This window comes from Rhagoletis zephyria, unplaced genomic scaffold (genome assembly GCF_001687245.7).
Source record: "Rhagoletis zephyria isolate East Lansing unplaced genomic scaffold, Rhagoletis_zephyria_1.1 Rzeph_scaffold_01188, whole genome shotgun sequence".
In the NCBI taxonomy this organism is placed as follows: Eukaryota; Metazoa; Arthropoda; class Insecta; order Diptera; family Tephritidae; genus Rhagoletis; species Rhagoletis zephyria.
Window position 1 is genome coordinate 38,206 of NW_016158272.1, and position 25,825 is coordinate 64,030.

Below are 25,825 nucleotides of genomic sequence, written 5' to 3' on the forward strand. Positions count from 1 at the left end.
TGGATCTCTTACCCAGTGATCAACAATTTACATATAAAAGTAAAACTGCGACTGATAGAACACTACAATAACATCTTCAATAATTATATACCACAAATTTACAAAAATAGCTTAGTTGTTCCCATTCTGAAACCCAACTCCGACAAAACTTCTATTAAATCTTACAGACCCATTTCACTTAATCCATGTTGCTCAAAGGTATTAGACAAGATTATTGCTAATCGGCTATGGTGGTTTGTAACATCTGACAAGCTGCTACATAGTCATCAAATGGGATTTAAAAAGGGCAAATCAGTGTCTGACTTTCTAGTTTACTTAGACTATCAGATCACTCAATTCCTCTCAACTAAAAAACACCTGTCAATAATATCACTCGACTTTGCAAAAGCCTTTGATAAAATAGGAGTCCACACTATCCTAGACCAGCTAAAAAATGGAATATAGGGCCTAAAATATTCCAATATGTTAAAAACTATATGAACAACAGAAATATTAAAATAAGAATAACATCCCACTACTCCCGAACATTTTCATTGCAAAATGGTATCCCACAAGGGTCTCCTCTGTCGGTCATACTATATCTTATTGCAAACCATGAACTCTGCAACATAATTTCACTTCACAAACAACTAGATTTCTTAGCTTATGCAGACGATTTTATAATTATTAAGAAAATGAACAAAAATAAAAGAGTCTCCTTTTATATTGACGATTTATACAAGGACATTTGTAACTGGTGTAAGCACTCAGGAGCCGAACTGTCCCTGGAAAAATGTAAACAAATTCATCTTTGCAGAAAACTTAACTGCTCTTCTAACGTAACCTGTAACAACTTTACTATTTCCACTGTCGACAACCTTAGAATTCTCGGACTAGTATTTAATAAAAAAAATATAAATGGAACAGTCACATCGAGCACCTAACGGCCGCTCTGGCAAAATGATTAGACATCATTAAATGCCTCTCTAACGACAAATACCACTGTAACACAACTTCATTAATATCAGCAGTAAAATCATGAATTATATCAAAACTAAACTACGGATTATACCTTTACGCATACTGCCCCAAATCTCTTACCAATAAACTAAACTCTATTATCAACTCCAGTATTAGAATAGCCCCGGGTGCCTACAGAACAACACCAGTTAGAAATTTGTATCTTCTTCCACTAAATATTAACAAAGAATTTGCCACTGCTACATTATGTAAATCCCTGATATTAAAAGACCACTCCCCTCTACCTACCCTGCTTTCCAAACTAACCCACTCCAAACTAGCCAAAACCCCATCCTGTTTTAATAGAATTGTAAAAGTTGCACTGCAATTTGAAATACCTTTAAACTCTAAATTACACGAGAAACCCGTATCACCACACTGGATGGTTAACAACTCAATAATTAATACAGAATTAAGCACAGATAAAAAAACAATGACACCTCCCGCTACGTATAAACAAAAATTTTACGCTATAAAGGAAATTCTCAAAGACTTAAAATTTTTATTCACAGATGGTTCTAAAATAAACTGAAAATCATCCTATGGCAAAGTACAAAATAACAAAATCATACAAATAGCCCACTTACCTTTATACAGTTCCAACTTTGCCGCAAAGTTAATTGCAATCCACGAAGTGTCAAATATGCCGCAAAACTTCCCCACAAACACGCTATATGCACGGACTCCTTATCATCTTTGAAAGCCATAGCTAATCCAGATACTAACAACTTTTACACAAACTCAATTAGAAACATGCTTTTAAAAAAACAAAACAAAGTAAAGCTGATTTGGGTACCAGGTCACGCTCAAATACCAGGCAACGAACTTGCTGACTCAGCTGCCAAACACGCCTTAAAAGTACCGCTTAGCACCACCCCAAACCTTTTATTCTCAGAACTAGGCAACCCACTTAAAAAAAATCCATACATATTCCTCCAATCAATCCTCCCAATGGTATAAAAACACTACACAAATTGCTAAATCAATAAATTGTTACTTTAGAAACGATTCTAATATTTTAACCAGAAGAGATCAAATTAAAATCCTTAGGCTTCGATTAGGACATACCAAGCTTACACACCAGCACCTAATAGATAATAAAAATCCCTCCAACACATGTAAATATTGTAACCAGCAGCCCATTAATACACAACACATCCTAGATACATGTACATTTTTCGCTAACTATCGACAGTCACTTCACAATATCAAGGCGACTAACTTACTAAATGACCCTTCAAAATATNAACTATCGACAGTCACTTCACAATATCAAGGCGACTAACTTACTAAATGAATTGAATAAATAAAGTTAATACAATATCTAAAATTTTGTAATTTATACAACCAAATATAACGCACTTCTTATCTTTAAAACCCACATACAGCGAGCAATACAAGACATATTTTACAATACCTAAACATATACTACTCCATATTGTATATACGTGAAAAATATAAAATGATTTAGCTTAAGGCCTTCGACGCCAAAGCTTTTATAAATATATATTGTACTATAATTTAGTTGTAGTCTCACTATTCGTAAATAAATAAATAAATATTTACGTATTATATATACGAACCCACCAAGGTGCAGGAAAAAATGTGCGCCCAACAATGCAAGGAAAGTAAAACGTCGAAAAGCTGAAATCAAAACAGACGGCCAAAGGATTCGCCACTTGACTCCCACAGCTGCTGTGAGAGAGCACTCTTCAACAAACCGACATACGCGAGCAGTGGAACCACATTTCCCGCTTATTACTTGTACGATGAGGAGTGTCAAGAAGCTGCAGAGAAAAAAGGTGCCGCCTAAAGGACCACGCTGTGAAGCCGTTATAGAGAACTGAAGAGGGCAGCTAAATGAATTTGCCGCAATAAGAAGAGAGGTCGAGATACGTGAGTGCGAAGAGCTTGAAATGCTGGCCGGCAGAAAAAACACCCGAAATTCTTAGCAGAGAGTTGAGCGACTTACGGAAGGTTTTAAGACTCCTGTAGGAACAACCATGGTGGCCTAGTGACCGATGTCCAGAACGTACTCAAATTATGGATCCAACAATTCTCGACCCTTTTGAATGGTAGATACACTGAAAGCAGTGGAGAAGACGAACCCGAGGTCCCAGTCGATATCCCAGCGCCTGACTATGACGAGGTACGAATAGCGATCATGCTGATGAAAAGTAACAAAGCTGCTGGAGATGAGGGCTTGTCGGGCGAGCTATTCAGTTACGATGGCAAGAAGCTAATAAGGTGCATGTCCGACGACTGGAATTCAAGTGAGGTCTGCCCAATCCACAAGAAAGGCGACCTCGCCATGCGTGCCAACTACCGCGGGATCAACCTTCTAATTATAGGTTACAAGGTCTTATCGAGTGTATTGTGCGAAAGACTGAATCCCACCGTCAATGAACTGAATTGGGAAATACCTCTCCGAGCCGTTCGCCACCAAACGGGGTTTCAGACAGAGCGTCTCATTTTGATGCGATTTCTTTAGTCTGATGTTGGACAAAATGATAAGAGCAGCAGAACTGCACCACTATTTACTACAAGAGCGTGCAATTGCTGGCTTATATCGGTAACAAACACCGCGAAGTATGTTCTGCTTTTTCCAAGTTGGATAAGGAAGCAAAGCAAATGGGTCTGGTGGTAAATGAGAACAAGACGAAGTATCTCCTGTCATCAAACAAACGGTCAGCGCATTTGCGCCTTGCCACCCACGTCACTGTCGACAGTTATAATTTCGAGAAAGTAGAGAATCTCGTTTACTTGGGAACCAGCATTAACACCGATAATAATTTCAGCATGGAAATCCAACACAGAATCACTCGTGCCAATAAGTACTACTTTGGACTGAGTAGGCAATTCAGGAGTAAAGTCCTCTCTCGACGTACGAAAACCACACTCTATAAGTTACTCATCATGCCCGTGCTGGTATATTGCGCAGAAGCATGGAACATCCCATGAGGTGGCTCTTGGAGTATTCGAGAGAAACATTTTTCGGAAGATTTACGGGCCTTTACGCGTTGGCGACGGCGAGTTCCGCAGATGATGAACGATGAGCTGTATTAGCTTTATAACGACATGGATATAGTGCAGCAAATTAAAACACAGCGGCTTCGCTGGCTTGACCAAGTCGTTCGAATGGACACCGACTCTCCAGCTCTGAAAGTATTCCGGCTTCACTTGGCATTTCCAATTGGCGTCAGTTGGCACAGAAGAAAAACGACTGGCGTGCTATGTTGAACTCGGCCAAAATCGCTTTGGCATTTACTGCTACAAATAAGAAGAGGAAGAGGATAGATATATAACCTTCTTAGCCACACAGTGTTATAAAGCCGACGAAATCCTTGACGGTGGCACCGGGAGGGGAACGGTACATGACGGTAGGAAGTTTAGTTTGAGTTAAAGTCTCACACTGACGGGGTTAGGCTTTCGATGCTTCCGCCTCGTAAAATTAACATCCGCAATAAAAAGTTAAATATTTTTTTTAGTAAGTAGATAAGTTATTGGTTTTGAAATTTTTTTTTTTGTGGTAGAGTATATTCGATTAAGAATGTCCAGGATTTAGCTTTGCCTGATTCCATATATAAACGTNCAAGTGAGGTCTGCCCAATCCACAAGAAAGGCGACCTCGCCATGCGTGCCAACTACCGCGGGATCAACCTTCTAATTATAGGTTACAAGGTCTTATCGAGTGTATTGTGCGAAAGACTGAATCCCACCGTCAATGAACTGAATTGGGAAATACCTCTCCGAGCCGTTCGCCACCAAACGGGGTTTCAGACAGAGCGTCTCATTTTGATGCGATTTCTTTAGTCTGATGTTGGACAAAATGATAAGAGCAGCAGAACTGCACCACTATTTACTACAAGAGCGTGCAATTGCTGGCTTATATCGGTAACAAACACCGCGAAGTATGTTCTGCTTTTTCCAAGTTGGATAAGGAAGCAAAGCAAATGGGTCTGGTGGTAAATGAGAACAAGACGAAGTATCTCCTGTCATCAAACAAACGGTCAGCGCATTTGCGCCTTGCCACCCACGTCACTGTCGACAGTTACAATTTCGAGAAAGTAGAGAATTTCGTTTACTTGGGAACCAGCATTAACACCGATAATAATTTCAGCATGGAAATCCAACACAGAATCACTCGTGCCAATAAGTACTACTTTGGACTGAGTAGGCAATTCAGGAGTAAAGTCCTCTCTCGACGTACGAAAACCACACTCTATAAGTTACTCATCATGCCCGTGCTGGTATATTGCGCAGAAGCATGGAACATCCCATGAGGTGGCTCTTGGAGTATTCGAGAGAAACATTTTTCGGAAGATTTACGGGCCTTTACGCGTTGGCGACGGCGAGTTCCGCAGATGATGAACGATGAGCTGTATTAGCTTTATAACGACATGGATATAGTGCAGCAAATTAAAACACAGCGGCTTCGCTGGCTTGACCAAGTCGTTCGAATGGACACCGACTCTCCAGCTCTGAAAGTATTCCGGCTTCACTTGGCATTTCCAATTGGCGTCAGTTGGCACAGAAGAAAAACGACTGGCGTGCTATGTTGAACTCGGCCAAAATCGCTTTGGCATTTACTGCTACAAATAAGAAGAGGAAGAGGATAGATATATAACCTTCTTAGCCACACAGTGTTATAAAGCCGACGAAATCCTTGACGGTGGCACCGGGAGGGGAACGGTACATGACGGTAGGAAGTTTAGTTTGAGTTAAAGTCTCACACTGACGGGGTTAGGCTTTCGATGCTTCCGCCTCGTAAAATTAACATCCGCAATAAAAAGTTAAATATTTTTTTTAGTAAGTAGATAAGTTATTGGTTTTGAAATTTTTTTTTTTGTGGTAGAGTATATTCGATTAAGAATGTCCAGGATTTAGCTTTGCCTGATTCCATATATAAACGTTTTGCCTTTTTTTGCCTTTTCTACCTTAAAGGCCAGTATGCAGCTCTCAAGAAAAGCAAAAACTCCATATAAAATGACGTACAAGAAATGGCTAAGAAATTTTCTTGTGTTAAATTTCCTTAAAGCAGTACGCAGTTCGTAAGAAATTTGGTACACTTTCGTAGTTTTTTTGTGAAAAAAGAACACCAGGTAACCCATGTATGCAACAGAAATATATACCCGTTCCATTATTTCTCGAAGAACGAGTGAGGCAACAGGATGTAAAGTACCAGATGTCAAAATTCCTTGGACAAGCAAGCGAAATAATAGCAATTTTTTTTTGTCCGTTTTCTTGAGAGCTGCATACTGGCCTTTAGTTGTAAAGGGCAAGGAAAAAGTCCCTATTTCTGATAATATGAAAGTTTTAAACGTTACATATTTAAATTGGGCGCCACTTGTATCAACTCACGTCGAGCACACGTTTAGTACATTCAAGGCTTTTCTTCGCGAAAATCGAATGAAAATGCTGCGAGAAAACTTTAAAATGCATCTAGTGGTTCAATGTTACTACAACTATAGAGACTAAAGTTTTGTGAATTAAAATTTCGAAAGGAGAAAATAGTCAAAGATCTAAAGTAGAAATGTTTCTTATAATGAATCTAGTCCATAGTACACTATAGTGTTTCTCATTTTACTTGTAAAATAAACATTTCTAAAATAAATGTATTTTTTGATTATTTTTCGGTTTTTGTCTTTTTTGCCTTTTGTGCGATTTTTAGTGCCTTTTCCTGCCTATCTCGCTATTTTATTTTGCCTTTTCTAGCCTATTTCGTTATTTTATTTTGCCTTTTTTTTATAGGTTTTTAGGTCCTAAAAATCCGTTTCCTTGGTGATAAGGGAACGTACCCATACTACGTGACCCACTTTTTGCAATTTTTAACACCCCCCCTACCCCCTCGGTGACCACGGGTAGTATATTCCAAGACCCCCAAGACATTTCCTCATCAGACTTCTTTCAGTAGGTATTGTTGCTTTTCCACAATAAGTTTTCACTTAAAACGGCCTCAAGCTCATAAAAATTGTTGAATATAATTGTTATAAGGCCATAAAATAACAAAAAAAAACAAATAACTTAAGGACGAGCACACCTAAAAGTTAAACATTCTAATAATAGAAATATTAACAAAAACCAACAACCACATGATCAAGTGAATTGCAGCGGAATAGCTGCGCTTGATTGTAGTTGGCTTAGCAAAGTGAAATAGTGGAAATAAGCAACAAGAATTAGCAAGGCAAACTTAGCACAGTGCGTAGGCATCTGGCTGAGTCAGTGGTGATCGTCGGTTCGAATCCTACTGAAAGAAGTCTGATGAGGAAATGTGGTGATTTCCGAAATAGCTATCACTTCTACCACTTTTCAAATTATTGTTGCTTTTCCACAATAAGTTTTCACTTAAAACGGCCTCAAGCTCATAAAAATTGTTGAAGTCAAAATATATCTTAACCAGAACTTAAATTATAGAAACAAATATTCTGTTATTTTTATTAATCTTTATTTTCCATCTCAATCATCTTCAACAAACACGTTCCCAGCATCAATCCACTCGGATGCATCGTAGATCACGGGGGCGGTAACATCGGGAGTTTCCTCAGACGTGATTATTATCTCTTCATTGACAGCCTCGACATCTATCCACTCCACGCAGTCCTTTATGACACACAAGACCTCCTGTGGTTTCCTGGAGAGAACCCGCAGAGGTCGCACACGAGACACGTCATCCACCGCACCACCATGCACGTTTTTTCGATGGTTGTTCATAGAAATTTTTTAGGCAAAATAGAGTCCACAAATTGAGCATGTCCTTTCGGTGATGTAGGTTTTAATAGATAGGCAGTATGTATCGTAGGGTATTTCTCTACCCTGTGAGAGATCCGGGCGTAGTGTTATACATTGCCGCACAAGCAATGATGGAAAAATTTCCGATCTAACTTCATCTGGGTTTGGTATACCGAAAGGGTTTTGTGACATCGAGAAAGGTGCCGGCAAAAAGCCTTGGTATAGAATATTATTTACTGCACTTCGGCGAGGAGCACAGCAGGAATCATCGGCACACTTAATTATTTGAAGAAAGTATTAACTTTCACGAACGTGATTCCCATACCAGATGTCAGAAACTTGTGTAGGTTCCGGAAGGACTTCTCCAGGAGGCATATATTCTGCTATCCCGTTGTGGCCGTCAATAACCACCTGGGACCAAATCTCAGCTATTGTTTCGCCTGAAAATAACATAAATTAAAATTTAGGTTTTAATATTGTGGTAAGAGAGAAGACTGCATGCCACTCTATTAAAATATACCTGCATGCTGAAAGTTTTTAAATTCCAGCTCGTTATCGATGGTTTTCCCTTGAGAATCGAGATGGGACCCGTAGTGCTCATAAGGAACTACAGTATATTTTGCTTAGCTGCCCATCCATCTTTGCGCGAAAAACTTGTGCGCTTAACCGAAAAAAGCACTTAAGCGAATTTTCTTTACTACTTCAATGAGGAAGGTATCCGAATCCCTATGAAACCAAATAATGGAAGAGCACTTACCACGTAGAAATTACTGCCGGTGAAATTTGTTCCGAATGGTATCTTATAATCTAAATAACTATATAAAATGATAACCGATTTCGTTGTTCTACAAGATGAGAAAAATAAATAAAAGCTTGTAAAATTAGGGTAGGTATACAGTGCAGTGCCAGTGCAGGTAAACGTAATACTTTCTTTGATAATTGATAATAGTTGCAAGTTTTTAAGGCAGGAATCGCTAATGTGCAGGTATGTTAAATGCATCTATCGGAGCAGTTTTCTTATAAATGTTAAAAATAATGCCGCTGATGCCCATTTTGGGGTAGGTGTCTTAAATGTGCACTTAAACATAAAGGCAGCAAAGCAAAATATACTGCACTACCGTGGCTAGCTCACGGCTCAATGATGCTATCCTTCACTCAACTCGGTTGTAAGCCGAGCGATCGGGTGCATTCGTAAACACAAACAGCCCGTCCAAATCGTACTCTTTAAAGTGTGATATACAGTGAGATATGACCTTTTTATAGCGTGGATTTTCATCGGGCCCTCCATCAACTGAAAAAATCATCACAGGCTTGAATTCCCCATCCTTTCCTTACGCCAGATTTTTAAAATCATCTTATGTGAGAAGTTTGATAAGGTCTTTGGCGTGAGTTGTTGCTGTCGAACTACTATGCTTTCCACTGCGGATTGGGACATATGTTGGCCCAGTATATGTAACCGCTTCTTTTCTACCCATGCAGTTCTCTTTGATTGTGATACCAGCATACACAGATGGAGTCAGTTGGTGGCGTACTCCAACAGCAAAATCATGGTCATCGAGGTGCACTTTATAACTCAAATGCATTATAACAGGAGCCTGTACTTTTTCAGCTGTTTTTCCAATCGGTACCTTTGCCTTATCATCTTGAGAGATAAAAACTACTTGTTCAGGCCCAAGTATAGATGCAAGTTCCTCGAGACCGTTGGCAGTAGCCTTGCAGAAATGTTGATCGACATGATCTCGGTGTCTATCTGCTTGTTCTCGACACAGTCTCACAGGTACAGTTGTGACATGGCGCTTGCCCCGTAAACATCCAGCAAACAAACTTTGGAATCAGCCTACGGTATGTAGAGGTTCGCGAAATAAAAAATCCATCTTCAACAAGCCGTGCATGCAATTCATCAAGAGTCTTACAAGTTCTCAATACTTCTGATTGGCGTCGATCATCAGCTTAGCTTCCATGTGCTACTATGTCGCAAATTGCTTGAAGAAGGCCTGACTGATTTTCTTCAAGTGAAGTGCGTCCTGGCTGAGTGCGTATAGACGAAGATTGCACGTTGGGATGAGCGGATTTCAGGCTCAAAACTTCGGTTTTTTGCTTTGCCCTAAATTTTCGCATGTTTTCTGCACGTTTGTTCTTTTCTTCTTCTTTTTTCTTCACATCAGCATCATGCCTTAATTTTTTTTATTTCCTTCTCAATACCGTCTTTTCCAAGTCCTGCATCTCGCTTTCTTACGGTAGCATTTCATTCGGCTTCAAATACTGAAATTTCAGATTATAAAGCATTCTGTTTTGGTGTCGGAGCTGTTGTAGATACAGATGAAGAAGCTATTGAAACAGAAGATTGAACGGAAAATTCATTGCTACTGTAGAATGTAACCAGTATTATATCACTACCCATAAAATGGAAAAAATCAAAATCTAAGCTACGAAAGTTGGAGAAGAAAACACATCGGCATTGACAGAGCAGAAAGCGGTTGGTTATACCTTTCCGTGAAATAGAAACAGACTGTTCTGTAGTGTTATTATTGACATCTTCGGTGCTGGGAAGCATTTTGAGATCACCTTGCGTGGTTGAAGCTTTTCGTGCAGGTACCTACTTTCACCAAATACAAAAAAGAGACACACATCACCAATGTTAAAACATTCAAATCATTTAAAGCATTCAACAAAATACGCTCAGAATATTCACCTTTACGAAGAAATTGAGGAGATGAGCATTTTTCTTAGTCGCAATCTGACAAAGTTCTTCGATTTTTAACTGGCTGAGACGCTCCAGCTCCTTTGGGTTGTTTTTGTACTCATCTCTCAAAGGTACCTAAAATTTATTCGTCTTTTTCTGTATTGTCTGCATTGACAAGAAATCCTTGTGTCATTTAATAAACGCATTGTACAGCCGCTCGTACAACGACTTTTACAGCCGTATTCTAACAAAGTCACAAACTTTAGCTCATCACTGCTGTGATTTCTACTGCGCCTCAAAGCTTGCCGCTGCAAAAAATATGCCGCTATAATACAATTTTTGAAATTTTTGTGTATTTTTCTAGCACTAAAAATCGAATTTTTTGTGACACATTTCTCGGCGCACTAGAAATCACAACAGTGATGAGCTAAGTTTTGTGACTGTTAGAATAGAGGGGTTAATGATATTTAATAATATTTTGAGAAGGACCAAGACCTGCTTGCTTTAAAAAGCATAAAAGTGTTGCTTTTGCTATTTTGTGGGCGAATTTATACGAGGTGGTGTTGTTTAACCAGCTGATTTCTTCGCCTTACATCTATTTTACTTTTGATTTTACTAATTTCACAGCACAGTACATGTTAACTTTGGTGCGAATTCAGATTTGGCATAACACCCGCAATACAAAATACATGTGGTTGTTGCTACTAACAGGTCTATTCTGCGCTGGTAACATAAGTTATATAACCGGTAATTAAAGTGTCTGTCAATTTTTAAACCTCTTTCGCATTCTGTGCTCTCTTGTAACCGGTAAATTTGGTTACCAGCTCATAAGCTGGTAACAAAATATTGCCCCGTGAAATATGCAATACAGGAATTTGCACAAATCTTCATAGCTGAATTGCTGAATATTTTCACTGCATTACCAACGTACCTAGAATCGCAGTGACAAGAAGTGGTAAAAATTTTTGGTAATAAAATTTTCCGGTCACAAAATCTTCGGTAACGTGCAGAATAGACCTGTAAGTATCAGTTTTCAATCAGCTGACGTCTCGGCATATGTTCGTCAGTGTTGCCATCTGTGAGTTTAAAAAGCGATGCGCGCCATATTTGAATGTAGCTCGAAAAAAACGCTAGATTTTCTTAGTGGATATTGACTACGTGATAAAAACCTAAGCCCCCCGCCCCCACTGTGACCAAGTGTGGTATTTGGAAGATCCATCTCCCACCCGCCCTGAACGGGTCACGTAGTATGGGTACGTTCCCTAACCAAGGAGCAATAAAGGCAGCCATGAATAACAATTATCATGCTCGAACAAAGCATATAGATATCAAAAACTATTTTATTCGTGAGAAACTTGTAAAGGGTTTGATAATATGAAACTACAAAAGCACTTATGAAATGATTGCAGACATCATGACAAAGCCTGTTAACAATCTAATTTTTAAACTTAAACACATGGAATTCGTCACTGAATTGGTTAATAACTCATGCATGTAGTTATGTATATATTTTGGTATCTATATATAAAGGTTTTAAATAACATAAATTGAAGCTCTAGTGAGGGTGTTTTAAAATGTAATAGATTACTAAACTATGGGAGCTGTCAATGTATGTCAACTTGTATTTCTTACTTGCCATACAAAATGTACATTCTTTATAAGCTTGCAATAAACGCTCTCTCTCTGCAATACACGTTTTTCTTTTCACCTAATTTTTATAAAATTAATTCTATCCGTCAACTGTACATGACATACACTACACAGAAACATAATACACAATAACAACCATAATTAACAAAAACAAGTATTACAAAGCGCGGCAATAAACAACATTGTTTCACATATACCTACGGTGACCATATTGATGGGAGCCGAATACGGGACAAAAATAATTTTACGATTTTTTCCCATAAAAGTTAAAAGATCTTAAAACCATTTGAAATAATCCTAGATGTATTAGGCTAGAAACAGCACGCTTGTAGTAGCATCACACATTTGTACGATACTTTTCTCGAGATTTTTACCCCACAACATTTTTCACACAAAATTCTTTAAATTATAGTATAATAAAGTACACGCTTGAAGTAGCTACACCTTTTCCAAGAGTACTTCAGAAAGCATCAAATGTACTTCAGAACAGGCAGTTGTACTTTAGAAACAGTAAAATGTACTTCAGAATAGTTAATTGTACTTCAGAAAACGTAAAATGTACTTCACAAACCATAGAAAGTATTTCAGAAACTATAAAATGTTCTTCAGAATAGTCAAATGTACTTCAGAAACCGTAAAATGTATTTCAGGATAGTCAATTTTACTTCAGAAACCGTAAAATGTACTTCAGAAGACGAAAATTCGTACGCATTGTAAATATTTAAATAGTATATATCGTCCCGTTTCTGCCTTAACCATGCATCTACAATTTTTGGGAAAACTAATATTACCACTTATAACAGCTGTTTAAGCGTCACACTATTTGAAAATAGAACAAAGACTTAATGAGGGTGCTCACTACTGTTAGTGGAACCAGAAATATAAAGTAAAAAAGACTTAACTTCGAATCACAGGCATTCAGATTGGAAAATAATAACTGTTTATGGAGGAAATTGCGATCATATAATCTGGTTCATAGGCACGCCATTTTAATGAGCTGTTAAGGCGTCGAATTAACGAACACCGAATACGGGAAAATACAGGAAATTAAAAGAAATACAGAACATTTAGCGTCCCGTATAAAATAATTTATTAACCAGGACAATTGGTCAAAAAAGAGGACTCTCCCGTATAATACAGGACGGATGGTCACCGTACATTTACCCTACACTGTACATAAATAAGAATTTTAAGGCATATTACTTAAGTATTACAAAATATAAAAACAAAAGTTTTACTTCAAGAATTTATAGTTATATATTCGTTCCTATTATTCAAAATATGGAGCATATGAGTGTTGTTGATGTTTCGGTTTCATTGCAAAATAATATTTGACCTCCAATGATAGCTACAAAGTTAGTCCTTTTATTAAAAAAAGAAAAAGGAAAGGTGTGTAAAAAAATAAACCTAATGAGTAATAAAATTATAGTTTGAAAGAAAACCAATAACACGCTTTTATTACAATAAGAACTAAAAAGAAAAAAATTATTTATTGATTTAAAGATTCGTTAAATAGGTATATGAAGTTCCCTAATTTGATGTTATTTATCCTTTTAAATTAGCTTAAAATAGGATTAAAGTAATTGGCACGTAGTCATAGCCAAAATAAAGTCCACTGAAAAGTTAGTTGCAGTTATTTTTTACAGGCATCCCATTGGAAACATACAGCATCCCATTGGTAGAAGCCTTCGGGTGTACGAATTTGTTGTAACATCAGGAGTTGAAGACTTGCTCTAGCTGCTAGTCTCTTAAAATTTCTTCCAATCACGTCGTGAGCAGATTTCCCATGTGGACTTGCAACAAAGTTCAATTCTGCCATTTCCTTGAAGGGATTTTCATGATTTCAGACCTTTAGTAAAGTTAATATCAATTATTCATTTTGTTTTTGTTTTTTCCACACTTTTGCTATAATTTCATAAAATTTCAATGTCTATTTATCATACTGCTCGAGCGTTAGACGATCTAGAGTCCATACGCATAAGTAGCCCATTACGCCCATTTGGTTAGATAATGTTGACATTATAGATTATTGTTTTTATGAAAAAAAAAAAATTTAAATACACGTTGCATATTAACTTAAAAAATGAACAACCAAAGTCCATAATAAAACGAAAGAAATACTTTCTTATCATTAAGTTTCCGTAAAAGGATTCCAAGATACAGCACTTTAAAGAAAGGTATGTATGACGTTTTCTTAAAATTTAAGTTCCGTGTAAATAGGCAACTCAACGTCATATCGGCAAAATATGCTGCACGTATATTCATGTCACCTAGACCTTCAATCTCTTCAACTTTCGTCCAAATCCTGAGAGGTCGCGCACAGAGGTGGCCGCGTTGACATGAAAGCCCGAATTTTAAACAAACCAATACTTAGTCGGCTCTTATGCATTTAAAATGCCGCTTATCGTAGCGTAGGGTGTAAAACAAAGCATACAGTCATTAAATAAGCAACAAAAACAATAACATTACTTTTCTTATATGTAGTGCTGAACACTTTGAAAATGACGAGCTTCAGGCCACAGCCTCCAATTTGTTATCTTCATTATCTAAACACTTTGTCGATGGCGACATGAATTTTTTAAACGCGGCATCGACATCATGAATTTGTAAGAGATTGACAAAAAAAGAAGAGGAAGAACCTTATCTTTTGCTGGAAAAATATAAATAGATCTGGCCTGTTATAGCCAAAATAACTATCTAAATAGGAATACGTGGAAAAATAATTTTACAGCTGAGGTCCGTAGCTCGTCGTTTTCATTGTGTTCGGGCTGTATGTTTTGTTTTACATTTCTTTTGAAATTGCTGCATTTTTATTATTCTGCCCTAAGAAATTCTTGAAAATTTGACCAGACCTATAAAGAAATGCATATATGTACTGAAAAAGTACGCAATATTAGCGCAACTTTTTTGTTTGCTTTACCCCGCTTAACTCACACCTAGACATAAAGGTAAATATGTACAAACGTAGGTCCGAAAACAACTTATTTTAAAGCGTTCACTCAAAGGAAAAATAAAATACTTAGTGACAGCAAAATACAAATAGATTCACTTTTTTTTTACTTAATTACCTGAACAACAAGGCTCCATTATAAGTTTTATAACATTTTACCAGTTAGAAAAATCTAATAGCGTCGAAAAAAGGAAAAAAATCACTTTATCTGTGCACTAGGGATCCGGACTTTTTTTACTCTCCGAAAATCCCGAGATTATTTGTCAAGAATCCCGGGATTTTCGGGATTTGTAATTGGCAATGGTGGCAATAATAGAATGCCTCATGTTGACCAGTTTTCGCTATAATATGTATGTCTAGCTAATTATACATACACATAACACCGTGCGACAAGCAATTTTACACACAAAAAATCAATATATTCGCGAAGCCATGGGCCAAATATATGCATATATTTTTAGCTTTTCTCTCAACGTCGGGTTTATTTAAACGGACTTTGAAAATTGAATAATATGAGTAATTCAGAAAATGGTTTAAAAAATTTAGTGCAGTGTACTTAGTATGGGTATCAAATTAAAGAGAAAATTCTGTAGAGAAGGAACTGATTCAATTTTTTGGTGCATAAGGTACTGAAAATGTCCTTAAAAAATGTATCCTTGAATATCCTTGAGATTTTGCAATATTTATTTTGAAAAAATTATATGTTAAGGACTAATATAAACTCGACAACATCCTCGAATATAGTCCTTCTAACTATATTAGCTTAAAAAAATAAAATTGATTAAAAGGGCATTTCAATACCTGTTCGTTCTTTTGATCCTAAAAAATTTGATTTTTTTTTAATCCTACAGAAATTTCTCTTTCATTTGGTACCCGTTTTTATTCTACATTGCACTAAATTTTTTAAATAATATTTAGAATCTATCACATCTTTGAAACTATAAAGTTCTAATAAAAAAATTTCAAAACTAAAAACGCAGTTTTACTATATTTGACCCTTAGTGTTGTGAGTATATTAATTCCTTGGTGTGTTTTGAAATTTTTTTGTTTCAAACCGTTTCAATCTTTTTAGAAAAACTTTAGGTACGCATTTTTATAAGTATAGCCCATTAAATTACAGGAAGATAAAGTGCAAGTTCCAAGTGACTAAAAGTAACGTTGATTTTTTATAATTTTTTTGCTGGCGGTGTCACGCATTTTCTTCCATACAAATGTTCGACATTTTGTTTATATGGAAGAAAATGCCCAGCATCGTTTAAAAAATTCCCAAAAATCAACGGTATTTTGTTACTTCATGAAACTTCATTTTATCCTACTTTAATTTTATGGGCTATAAAACAGCGTACCTAAAATGTTTCTAAAAATGCTGAGTAAAAGGTTAGAAATTTTGGCTATTTTTTCTTAATTTTCATAGTATTTGTACAAATTTTGAAATGCGCATTTAAATGTTAGTTATTTATAAAATGAGGTAGCCTTTTATAGAAAAAAAGTAAATATTAAATAAAGAAAATAAATATAGACTAAACTAGCTGAAATAAGGCGTTTATTTTATTTCGGCTACTAGTATTATGAACTTCTTTCAGCCACACAATGCATATGTTGACTTAAGCTTTTTTTGAATGGAGCTTTTTTCGACATGCCTTAAGTTACTTTATCAGATATGTACACGCTAAAGTATTGTTAAATGCGTATATTTAATTACTGTCTTTTGTTTTTTTTACTAATGAAATATTTTACAATTTAAATAATAAAGTAGATTTCGAACCCATTTATTTATTATTTATTATATAGTAAGACAGCTTCTCAAACTATATTGATGCAATTTTTTCATGTTACGTTGTTGGAAAATAATGAATATCTAAATCCCGGGACTAATCCCGGGATCTTGGGATTGTATGAACGATGTCCCGAAAATCCCGGGATCGCAAAAGTCGAAAAAATTAACATCCCTACTGTGCACACACAAGAAAGAATAAACGTGCCACTTTCGGAGCCTATTACAAGAAATCGCTACGCTTTGTGGCAAATATTTGTCTAGTTAGTGATAGTGGATCCTATGTACTTTCGTTCGGTACCAAAAACTTCAGAAAGAATACCCCATATATACAAATTTTGTTGTAGGTATATTTTTTATTTAAAATTTTGACCATGCATATATTAAAATAATATTTTTTTTCTTATAAAAAAGCGCCGCAGGCTATAATTTGGAAACACAAATGGCTCTATTTTTGTTCCAAATTTTCACAATACACATATTAAAATATTGTTTTATATTAAAAAGGGCGAGATTTATTACCAAATTTTTTGATTTTTAAGATTTCCATGGCAAAAAAAATTTTGACATCGCTTTAAATTTTCTTAATTAAATATTTACATATATATTTCTACAGAGCTGAAAACGGACCAACACATTTTAATAAAAAATTTCAAATTTCTTTTTCATTCCTTGAGCATATTTGTATAAGCTTTTTTATTTTCTTGAGAGCTGGAAAGTATGCTTTAGGCTCAAAAGTGACATTATCCCAATTGGGGTTATGACACCTTATAAGAAGTAAGATAACCTCAAGTAAAAAAATTGGCTTTCTGTCACTGTATCAGGAGTGACATAATTCCAAATTTTAAAATTGGAGTTATGCTACTTGGTGTTATGTCATTGTACCATTTTAAACACTTATGATGCTTTCGTTTCTACCGAAAAAATGGATTTTTTATCGCCCTTTCTCTTTTCGTGTTCGGTTCTAAATTAAAGGCAGAGGGTGGGAAAATTGGGTGTTCGTTTCTTAAATTGTTACACTCTTGTAGTGCCAAAAAGGCAAATTATCTGCCCTGCGAAGCTTTGTCAGGGAGATGGTTGCCGTGAAAACCAGATGGTTGTTTAAAACGACAATATTGTGAAATACGTGAGCCAGCCAAGGATAAAAAGGCAAAAACATGCATTTTTACAGGATTGAGTGTAACATGAAACACATTTTGCACCTGGGAAGGGCAACATTTTTTGGAAGAAACGAAACCACCATTAGTGCTCACATTTTCACAATTTACAAATTGGATGTTTAAAGTTTGCTGTAAAAAATTTTGTTTGAATTTACGCATGTGTGCAAATTTACACATTGTGTTAATAAAATTGCACCCTTTTACACACCAAATTAGGCGCTTAGCGCAAAATTACACGTAAAATGTTTACATTTTATTAAATATGAGCACTTAATGTTTATTTTTTGTAGGAAATGTATTTCTTCGTTAGAAATGTTAGCAATTTCATGTCTATATTTTAAACATCTCATGTTCAAAAATGGAATCTTGAACATCTTATCCGGATATTTAAACAGATTCTGGTTGAAAAATGAAACACTTTTCATTAAATAGTATAAGGTATAATACTCTATCCAATGTTCTTCACGTAGACATTTTGGGATTTTGACATTAAGGATTTGAGTGTTTTATATAATTTTTTTCTGTTCAAAGACGAAATACTCTTTCAAGGCTCTTCACATAGACTTTTGTGAATTTGCATATTTCCGATCCGATGGTTTTGTATAAATTTGCGCACTTCTTAAAGGAATTAGCATTGCCAAACTCTCAAAGTGCGCTATTGTGGATTTTGATACACAAATTAGTTTTATAAGTGTGGATAGAAATCTGGCTGTAGCGCCATATTTTGTATGTTAGTAAGAATAATACTGCGTTCACGCTGAGCGTTTTGTGTTTATGAACAACTGACAAGTGTTCTCATTGGGGTGTTTAAGAAACTCAGAGTTTAATTTGACAGTTTGTTTACTTTTTATTATACTCCACGTTTTAGACCAAAGTAGAATAGCAAAACTTTAGCTACATATAAAAAAAAATAAAAAAAATAAATAGAACTTTTCTTGCTGATTACAACCATATCAAAATTATTTGGAACAAATAAGAAACAAAGCCAATAAAAGAGGTTAGAGTAAACTTTATATTTCTTATATTTATAATATCACCGAAACTACTCCACCGATCACTAAAGTATTGATGCTTATTTAAAGAACGAAAAATGACACTGAAGATGGCACAACGCCGAAACCGGTTTGTCTGCAAACCAAACTTGACAAGGGATGACGGAAATTCGTTCCAAATTAAATCATCTTACCACCCTGTCGGAAAAATCAACCAACACCAACACATAATTTAAACACCTTTTACTCGAGGTATATAGTATAACTCTTTTTAAACCAAATTTTAAATGAACACCATTTAAAAAAATATACTTACTTATATTTCTTGCTTAAAACTATAAAAAGGCAAAAACTATGTACATCAAATGAAATACACATTAATAACCTTTATTTCGGCACCATTAGTTTTTAATAGTTCGTGTAGATATTAATATTGAAAAGGATCCAAAAATTGAATTTTAGCCATTGATATTTTCTTTTTTTTTTACTTGGGCCTTGATATGGTTGAAATCAGCACGAAAAGTTCTATCGAGCCACATTTTTGATGCTTGCATAACTAAACTCTTGATATTCTAGACCAGGGGTGGGCAGGGCCGAGGCCGAAAAGAGCCACATGTAAATTCTAAATGCCACACAAAAAAATGTATTTTTACAAAAATTATTATTAAAAATTAAAAACATTAATTTTATTATTATTCTAATCTACGTGAGAAAGATATTAAAGAAAATTCAAAATATCTCTTTAGCCAAATTTTCAAAATCTGGTTTTACGTCAGTTAAATGCGAAATGTCAGAAAATGTGCAAAAACTTGCACGTTAGACGAGCAGCTTTATAAATTTTGTTTACATCCAAAGGTATAAAATTGACAACGTAAGAAAACAAATCCCGAAGTCTTATCCTGACACAGTTCACTAAATAAACGAATAATTACTTCCTTCTTACAAGTTTAATTAGTCGCATTTTACTATTTTAACTTCCAAACAATCAAATTCAATTTAGGGATTTGCGTAAATTCCAACCAGCTGTTTTCGATCAGCTGTTTTCTTGTTGGCAAATTGCTGTTGGCAAACATTTTCCAGCAGAAACTAACAGCGTCCCCTCAAAATGAAATGCCACTCTGCTCTTTCAATTTCTCCTACATTGCAAGTTTTTCGCGTACGCGATCGCAAAAAGCTGATAGTTTTTGATAACTTTCAATATTTCACAGGCACGCGAATGCAACTAATTGTGAACGGTTTGTGACTTTACGAATTTCATTGTAAAGTACAAAGACCCACAGTTATACGTTGTACCAAAAATTGAAAATATACGGCACTTATCTGTTTTCAACAGCGGATATTTAAAATCTGGTACTTGTTGCCGGGATTCAAGCAATGTCAAAGCTTTATGTTGCATTTTTAGTGCCTTATCTTCTTTTTATTCCAAAAACTCCAACTTTTCTTCTTTCGCTGTTCTTAAAAGGGAGTATTTCGGATATTGTAAACTCGTACTCAATTATGTTACATAAAAAAGGGTTTATGAAGTAAATGTACGCTTATTTAGATAATTTCAAAACGGTAAATCTTTTTTCAAAATCTGCTTTTAAATAATGATAAAATATTCTTTTTTTTGAGATCATGAATAAAAAGACGTAGTTTAGCTTCAATATTTAAAATAATTTGCTAAGCAAAGAGCCGATTTATGTATACTGAACGACCTCGGACTATTTCTGATTATGTATATCCTGTAGTATACTAGTGCGGCCAATTTTTTTGCAAATTCTTTGCACTGCCTGGGTTGTATTCCGATTAGCACCAAATAAAATTGGTGTTTAAGACGAGTTTAACAAAAAATTGTTTGTATGCTAAACTCCGAGTTTAACAGCAGAGTTTAGCGTTAAACTCCAAAATGACCCATATACTCGAGTGTAGGGCTCAACGTGAACATAGTATAAAACAAGTTCGCAAGGCCAAAAATTAAAATTTTTGTTTTCTTATTAGTAAGTTCTCTACTGGGCAACTTAGATCAAATTGGTACGCAGGAAAACATTTTTAGTAGGGAATTTTTAATGCAGTTTACTTATGTTTGACACGTAGATAGGGCTGCCAGACGTCCCGGACATGTCCCGGTTTAGGCTATTGGTCCCGGTGTCCCGGTCCAACCTTAAAATGTCCCGGGTTTCGTTTTAGTGTCCCGGTTTTTGATTTGATTGCACTAATTTGAATAAAAGTTCAAAAATCACTACACTAAGAGAAAAAACGCGTTGTAATATTAGTAAACATGAATATTTTCTCTTCGATTATCGTTTAAAAATATTCGTATTTAAAAATAATAACACACACGCGTGGTGTTGATTCAAACTCAACATTCAAATGGACATTTACATGTCTGGCCACAATTTGCTAATTTCCAGAGGGTCAGAATTCAATTCCCATTACAACCAGCAAGGAATTTAAATATTTTTTTAACTTAATTATGAAAAAGAAATCGGTAATTGCTAATCGCTTCATTTTAATATGGGCGTATTTGAATTGATTATTTCCATACTAAATACTAAAATTTGTATACTTAAATGTATTAGGAGTTGGGTTGGTGCTCTTTCGTATGCACAGAGTTTTACAATTATATTAAGGAAAAGACAGACGTTTTGAAACAAGTTCACAGCAACGAAAAATATGACTGATATTTTAATGTTATCTTGTACTTAAATTTTTTTCTTTCATGAAACCTAGAGTACTTATAAGTTCAGTGCCGTACGAAATTTTGGCTCGGAGGCTCTTTCCTCAGATCACAATTTCTAATCAGATCTTTTAGAAAAATTTTGAAAATGTAGCTTTTGAGCCAATTAATAAAGTGCAAGTCTGAGCATTTATTTTTTTTTGCTGACAGTGTCTTCCATATAAAAAGAATTATCGAACATAGTTTGTATGGAAGAAACTCTCAGTAAAAACAAAACCAAAAATCAACTAAAATTGAATGGGCTGCAAAACTTCATTTTAAACTTTTTTATAAAAAGTCTGATTTGAATGTTGCGAATTTGTATGCAAATTTATTGAATTTTCCCGAGTTTAGAACAAAGTTTAACAATTTTATTTTTATGTTTTTCATATATTTATTATAAACTGTATTTTTATAAAGAATAAAAAAAGATTCATGCATTGTGAAAAATTGCTCTGTGCTTTAGTTGTGATAAGTTGTTTTGTTTTGTTGGCGTACGTTGGAATGATCTCATGATCTCATGTTTTTATATTTTTTTTTTGTCTGTCAAAATAAAATTTCACTACATCCTTTCGCACGTTGAAATGAAAGAGAAGGGGCGAGAGGCCCTCCCTAAGGTGTCCCGGTTTGGCAACAGAGATATCTGGCAGCCCTACACGTAGATCATGGATCCACAGTCTTGCCTCTAAATTTCATATGGGAACATTCCGCCATCTAGGATTTTAGGTTTTCTTATTGGTTGTTTTCGATTTACAAGACTATTTTAAAATTTTTGTAAAAAATGGTTAAATAGAATTTCGTAGAGAATTTAATTTCCAAAATTTTTTTTATATAATAGGTTTTTTAGAAACGTTTTTTATTGTAAATAATTAGCAAAAATTGCGAAAAAATGGTACATTGTCACGGTTTTCGCCATTTTGAACAACTTCTGTTGAAAATACGTAACATATTCAAATAACAAAGTTGTGGAGAATTTCATTCTCCAAAAATTTTTACGAATATTTTTTTGTGCGATGAGTACAGTTCATGGCCAACATTCTATAGGCGAATGACCAAGATTAAGGTCTTAAAATGGTCGCATAGATGCTCTCACTGAGAACAGTGTGGCCTCTCAACTATGGCGTCTAAGCTAACCGTAAATTAGATTTTGCTTTACAATTTTTGTGCCACCGGAGAACCCAGCACTAAAAAATTAAAAGTGACAGATGGTTCTTATGTTTTTGAGGTTGCTGATGACGAACCTAGAGCATGATTTAAAAAATTCATATTGGCGAATCCAATAAAGCGGCCGAAAAATTTAAATCGATTCGACCCCTTGAAACGATTTACTCTGGGGTTGTTGCGGCCGCTTATTACGAATCTGAGGACAGGTTGGAAAAATTTAAAATGGCGGTCCCAAAATGGCAGCAAACATTTACCACGGTAATCGAGAAATTTCACTTTCTTTTAAAAGATGATAATTGATTTTTCCTGCAAAATTGAAGTAATTTTACTGATCTTTCCAAAAATGTCGACAAGATAAGTTAATTTTATAAGCTGGATATTCGAATAATAATAAAAAAAGTAGGTGCGCATGGGTCATACTGGAGAAGTGAAGCTTACGTTACAAATCTAGTTTGTTATAAGCCTGAGGTTATATATTTTATCTTTTTCTATCTTTATCACTACATTTACCCTTTCCGTTATAGTTAGATTTATCTTAATCTTTTTTCCTTAAGATTATTATTTTTTCTTTTCTTTATCCTAATATTTATCCACAGCAGCCGCTGTGGTGCAGTGGTTAGCAGAGCGCGATACCACTCCGCAGGACCTGGGTTCAAGTCCGGTTCAACCCCATGATGCAATAATACAAGGTGGTATCAGTTCTGACGCTCGCTTTGATACTGCCTTAGCTCGGTAGAATAAGAAGAAAAACGGGAAGAAATGAATCCCCATTTGGTGGAAAAATATAAAATTTCATATTTTCTTCTAAAAAAATTGGCTTTTTTTATAGTATATTCGTAAAGAAATGAAATAAAATAAGAGAAAATACCTTTTTAAGAAAACAAAATGTGTGTACTGAGAAAAAATAAAAAAACATTCAACTATATTATTAGGCAAAGAATTGTTAAAGAAGTAACACTGTTTCAACTAAGGCAGTCAATATGGCGGAATTAGAGCGAAAAGCTGCCAGCCGACAACACCTTCTAATATTGCAATATGGTTCAACCCAACATAAGAAAAAAAAAATTTTCTAAAACTGGTCGCCCCGCCCACTTATATCATATATGTGTATCTCAAAACTTACTCCACCGATCTCGACCGAATTTGGTATAAACATTGCGCTTAGCCCCCTTAAGCACCGTCTTTAAAATTTTAGACACGCGCTCCGCCCACGTAACGGTGATTTCAAAAAATTTTAAGTTAGTTATATCTTAGTAAATAATTGCCAAATGGTACGACATCGCCACCTAGCGTAAGCTTTAGGTAAAAACAAACATATCAAAAATGAATTCTTCGACCCAAAGAACAGTAAGACACCACAACTTTCCAGGTTAATTTCATCATTTGATTGAATTTTAATAAATTTTTCTTGTGTACAGGTTCACCAACTTTAACTACGCAATACAAAAACCACATCTATAGGCTAAAAACCATTTTGGGATTTTATTATGAGACTTTCATTTACTTTTGCTTTCATGAAATACGTAAAATCTTGTTGCATTGTGTTATTATTTTGGGTCTGGTTGTAATACTTTTTTCAATTCTTTGTTTGCAATTTACTCCTAGGTACGAAAAGGGACGACGACGCCAGGGTAATGTCGTTTGCCGCTACAATCAAAATAAAGGATATGTGGTCTTTTCTGCAATGGGTTCATTTTTTATTCCGCTTGCAGTTATGATGTACGTGTACTTGAAGATTGGCTACGTTCTCACGTCGCGGAGACAGCGTATTGTACGCGATGCGGTAAGTTGCCCAAAGCTTACATTTTATACCCGAGCGCACTTGTGCAGAAGGGTATTATAACTTTGTTCACATAACGGTTGTTTGTAGCAGGCAAAATGAATCGAGATAGATATAGACAAATGTATACATAAATGATCAGAATGAAACAAGAAATCGATTAAGCGGTGACTGTATGTCCGTCTGTCCGTCCATCTGTGCACACGATAACTTGAGTGAAAATTGAGATATCGTAACGAAACTTGGTATGTTTACTTCATTTCGGCGTAGGACGGATGATATTGAAAATGGGGAAAATCGGACAATAACCACGCCTACCTTCCAAATAACGGTAGTTTTCAGAAATACGAAAACTGCGATATTTTAGTAACTACTGAAGCTTATTCGCTCTAAATTGATATTTACAATAACCACACCCACTTATGATTACACTTGTATATCTTGGGAACCGCTACACCAATTTCTCCCAAACTTGGCACGGTTGTTGGGCTTGGTACAACATACCAAATTTTTAAAATCGGACAATAACCACGCCCACATCCCTTATAACGGTAATTTGGAGAAATACAAATTTTTCGATAAATCAGTAAATACCGAAGCTAATTTATTCAAAATTGATGTTTGCAAAAATTCTTTAGCACAAAATACGCCTATAATAAAATTTTGGAAAATGGGCATGGCACCGCCCACATATGATTATTGTGCTTGCCACATAAAAGCAAAACGCTGAAAATTATTGAAATCAGACTAAAATGACGCCCACTTTTTATATAACGGTAAATTTCAGAAATGCTTGAAACTTCGATATTTCGAAATGTAAGGACGCTAATTTACATCAAATTGACACAATCCCTTCGAAAGATGTAACGAATTTTGGACATAAGTTTATCAAAAATGTTTGAAATAGGGATAAAATCCACCCCTGCTTACCATGTAGCGGTAGTTTTCGCTCCGCCCGAACTTAGACTTTTTACAAGCTTTTATTTAACTTCACTTGTATGTATGTATGTATGTATGTATGTATGTCCTGGAACTTTGCAGTCAATATTTAACAAACTTCCCGATGAGCTACAGACTTGAAACTTTAAACTTAGCTCAGAACTCGAGGACAATACAATTTAAAAGATGTTTTAATCCGCTAGGTGGCGCAGGAGTCGAGATATTTGTAAATCCCGCATTCATAGTCTGATTTGGTTCATATTTATAACATATATTACTTATATGAAAAGAAATAAATCCCGAAAAA

General features: G+C 35.4%; 1 protein-coding gene across 1 annotated transcript in view; it reads left to right on the forward strand.

Moving 5' to 3' along the window:
* The window catches only part of LOC108363098 (5-hydroxytryptamine receptor 2B-like), a gene marked incomplete at its 5' end in the record, with an annotated part of 86,544 nt that overhangs the window by 21,575 nt on the left and 39,144 nt on the right, over window positions 1-25,825 (forward strand). Inside the window, one exon of the mRNA XM_017616358.1 lies at window positions 24,405-24,582. Within this exon, the coding sequence (XP_017471847.1) occupies window positions 24,405-24,582 (178 nt within the window). The remainder of the gene's footprint in view (window positions 1-24,404; window positions 24,583-25,825) is intronic.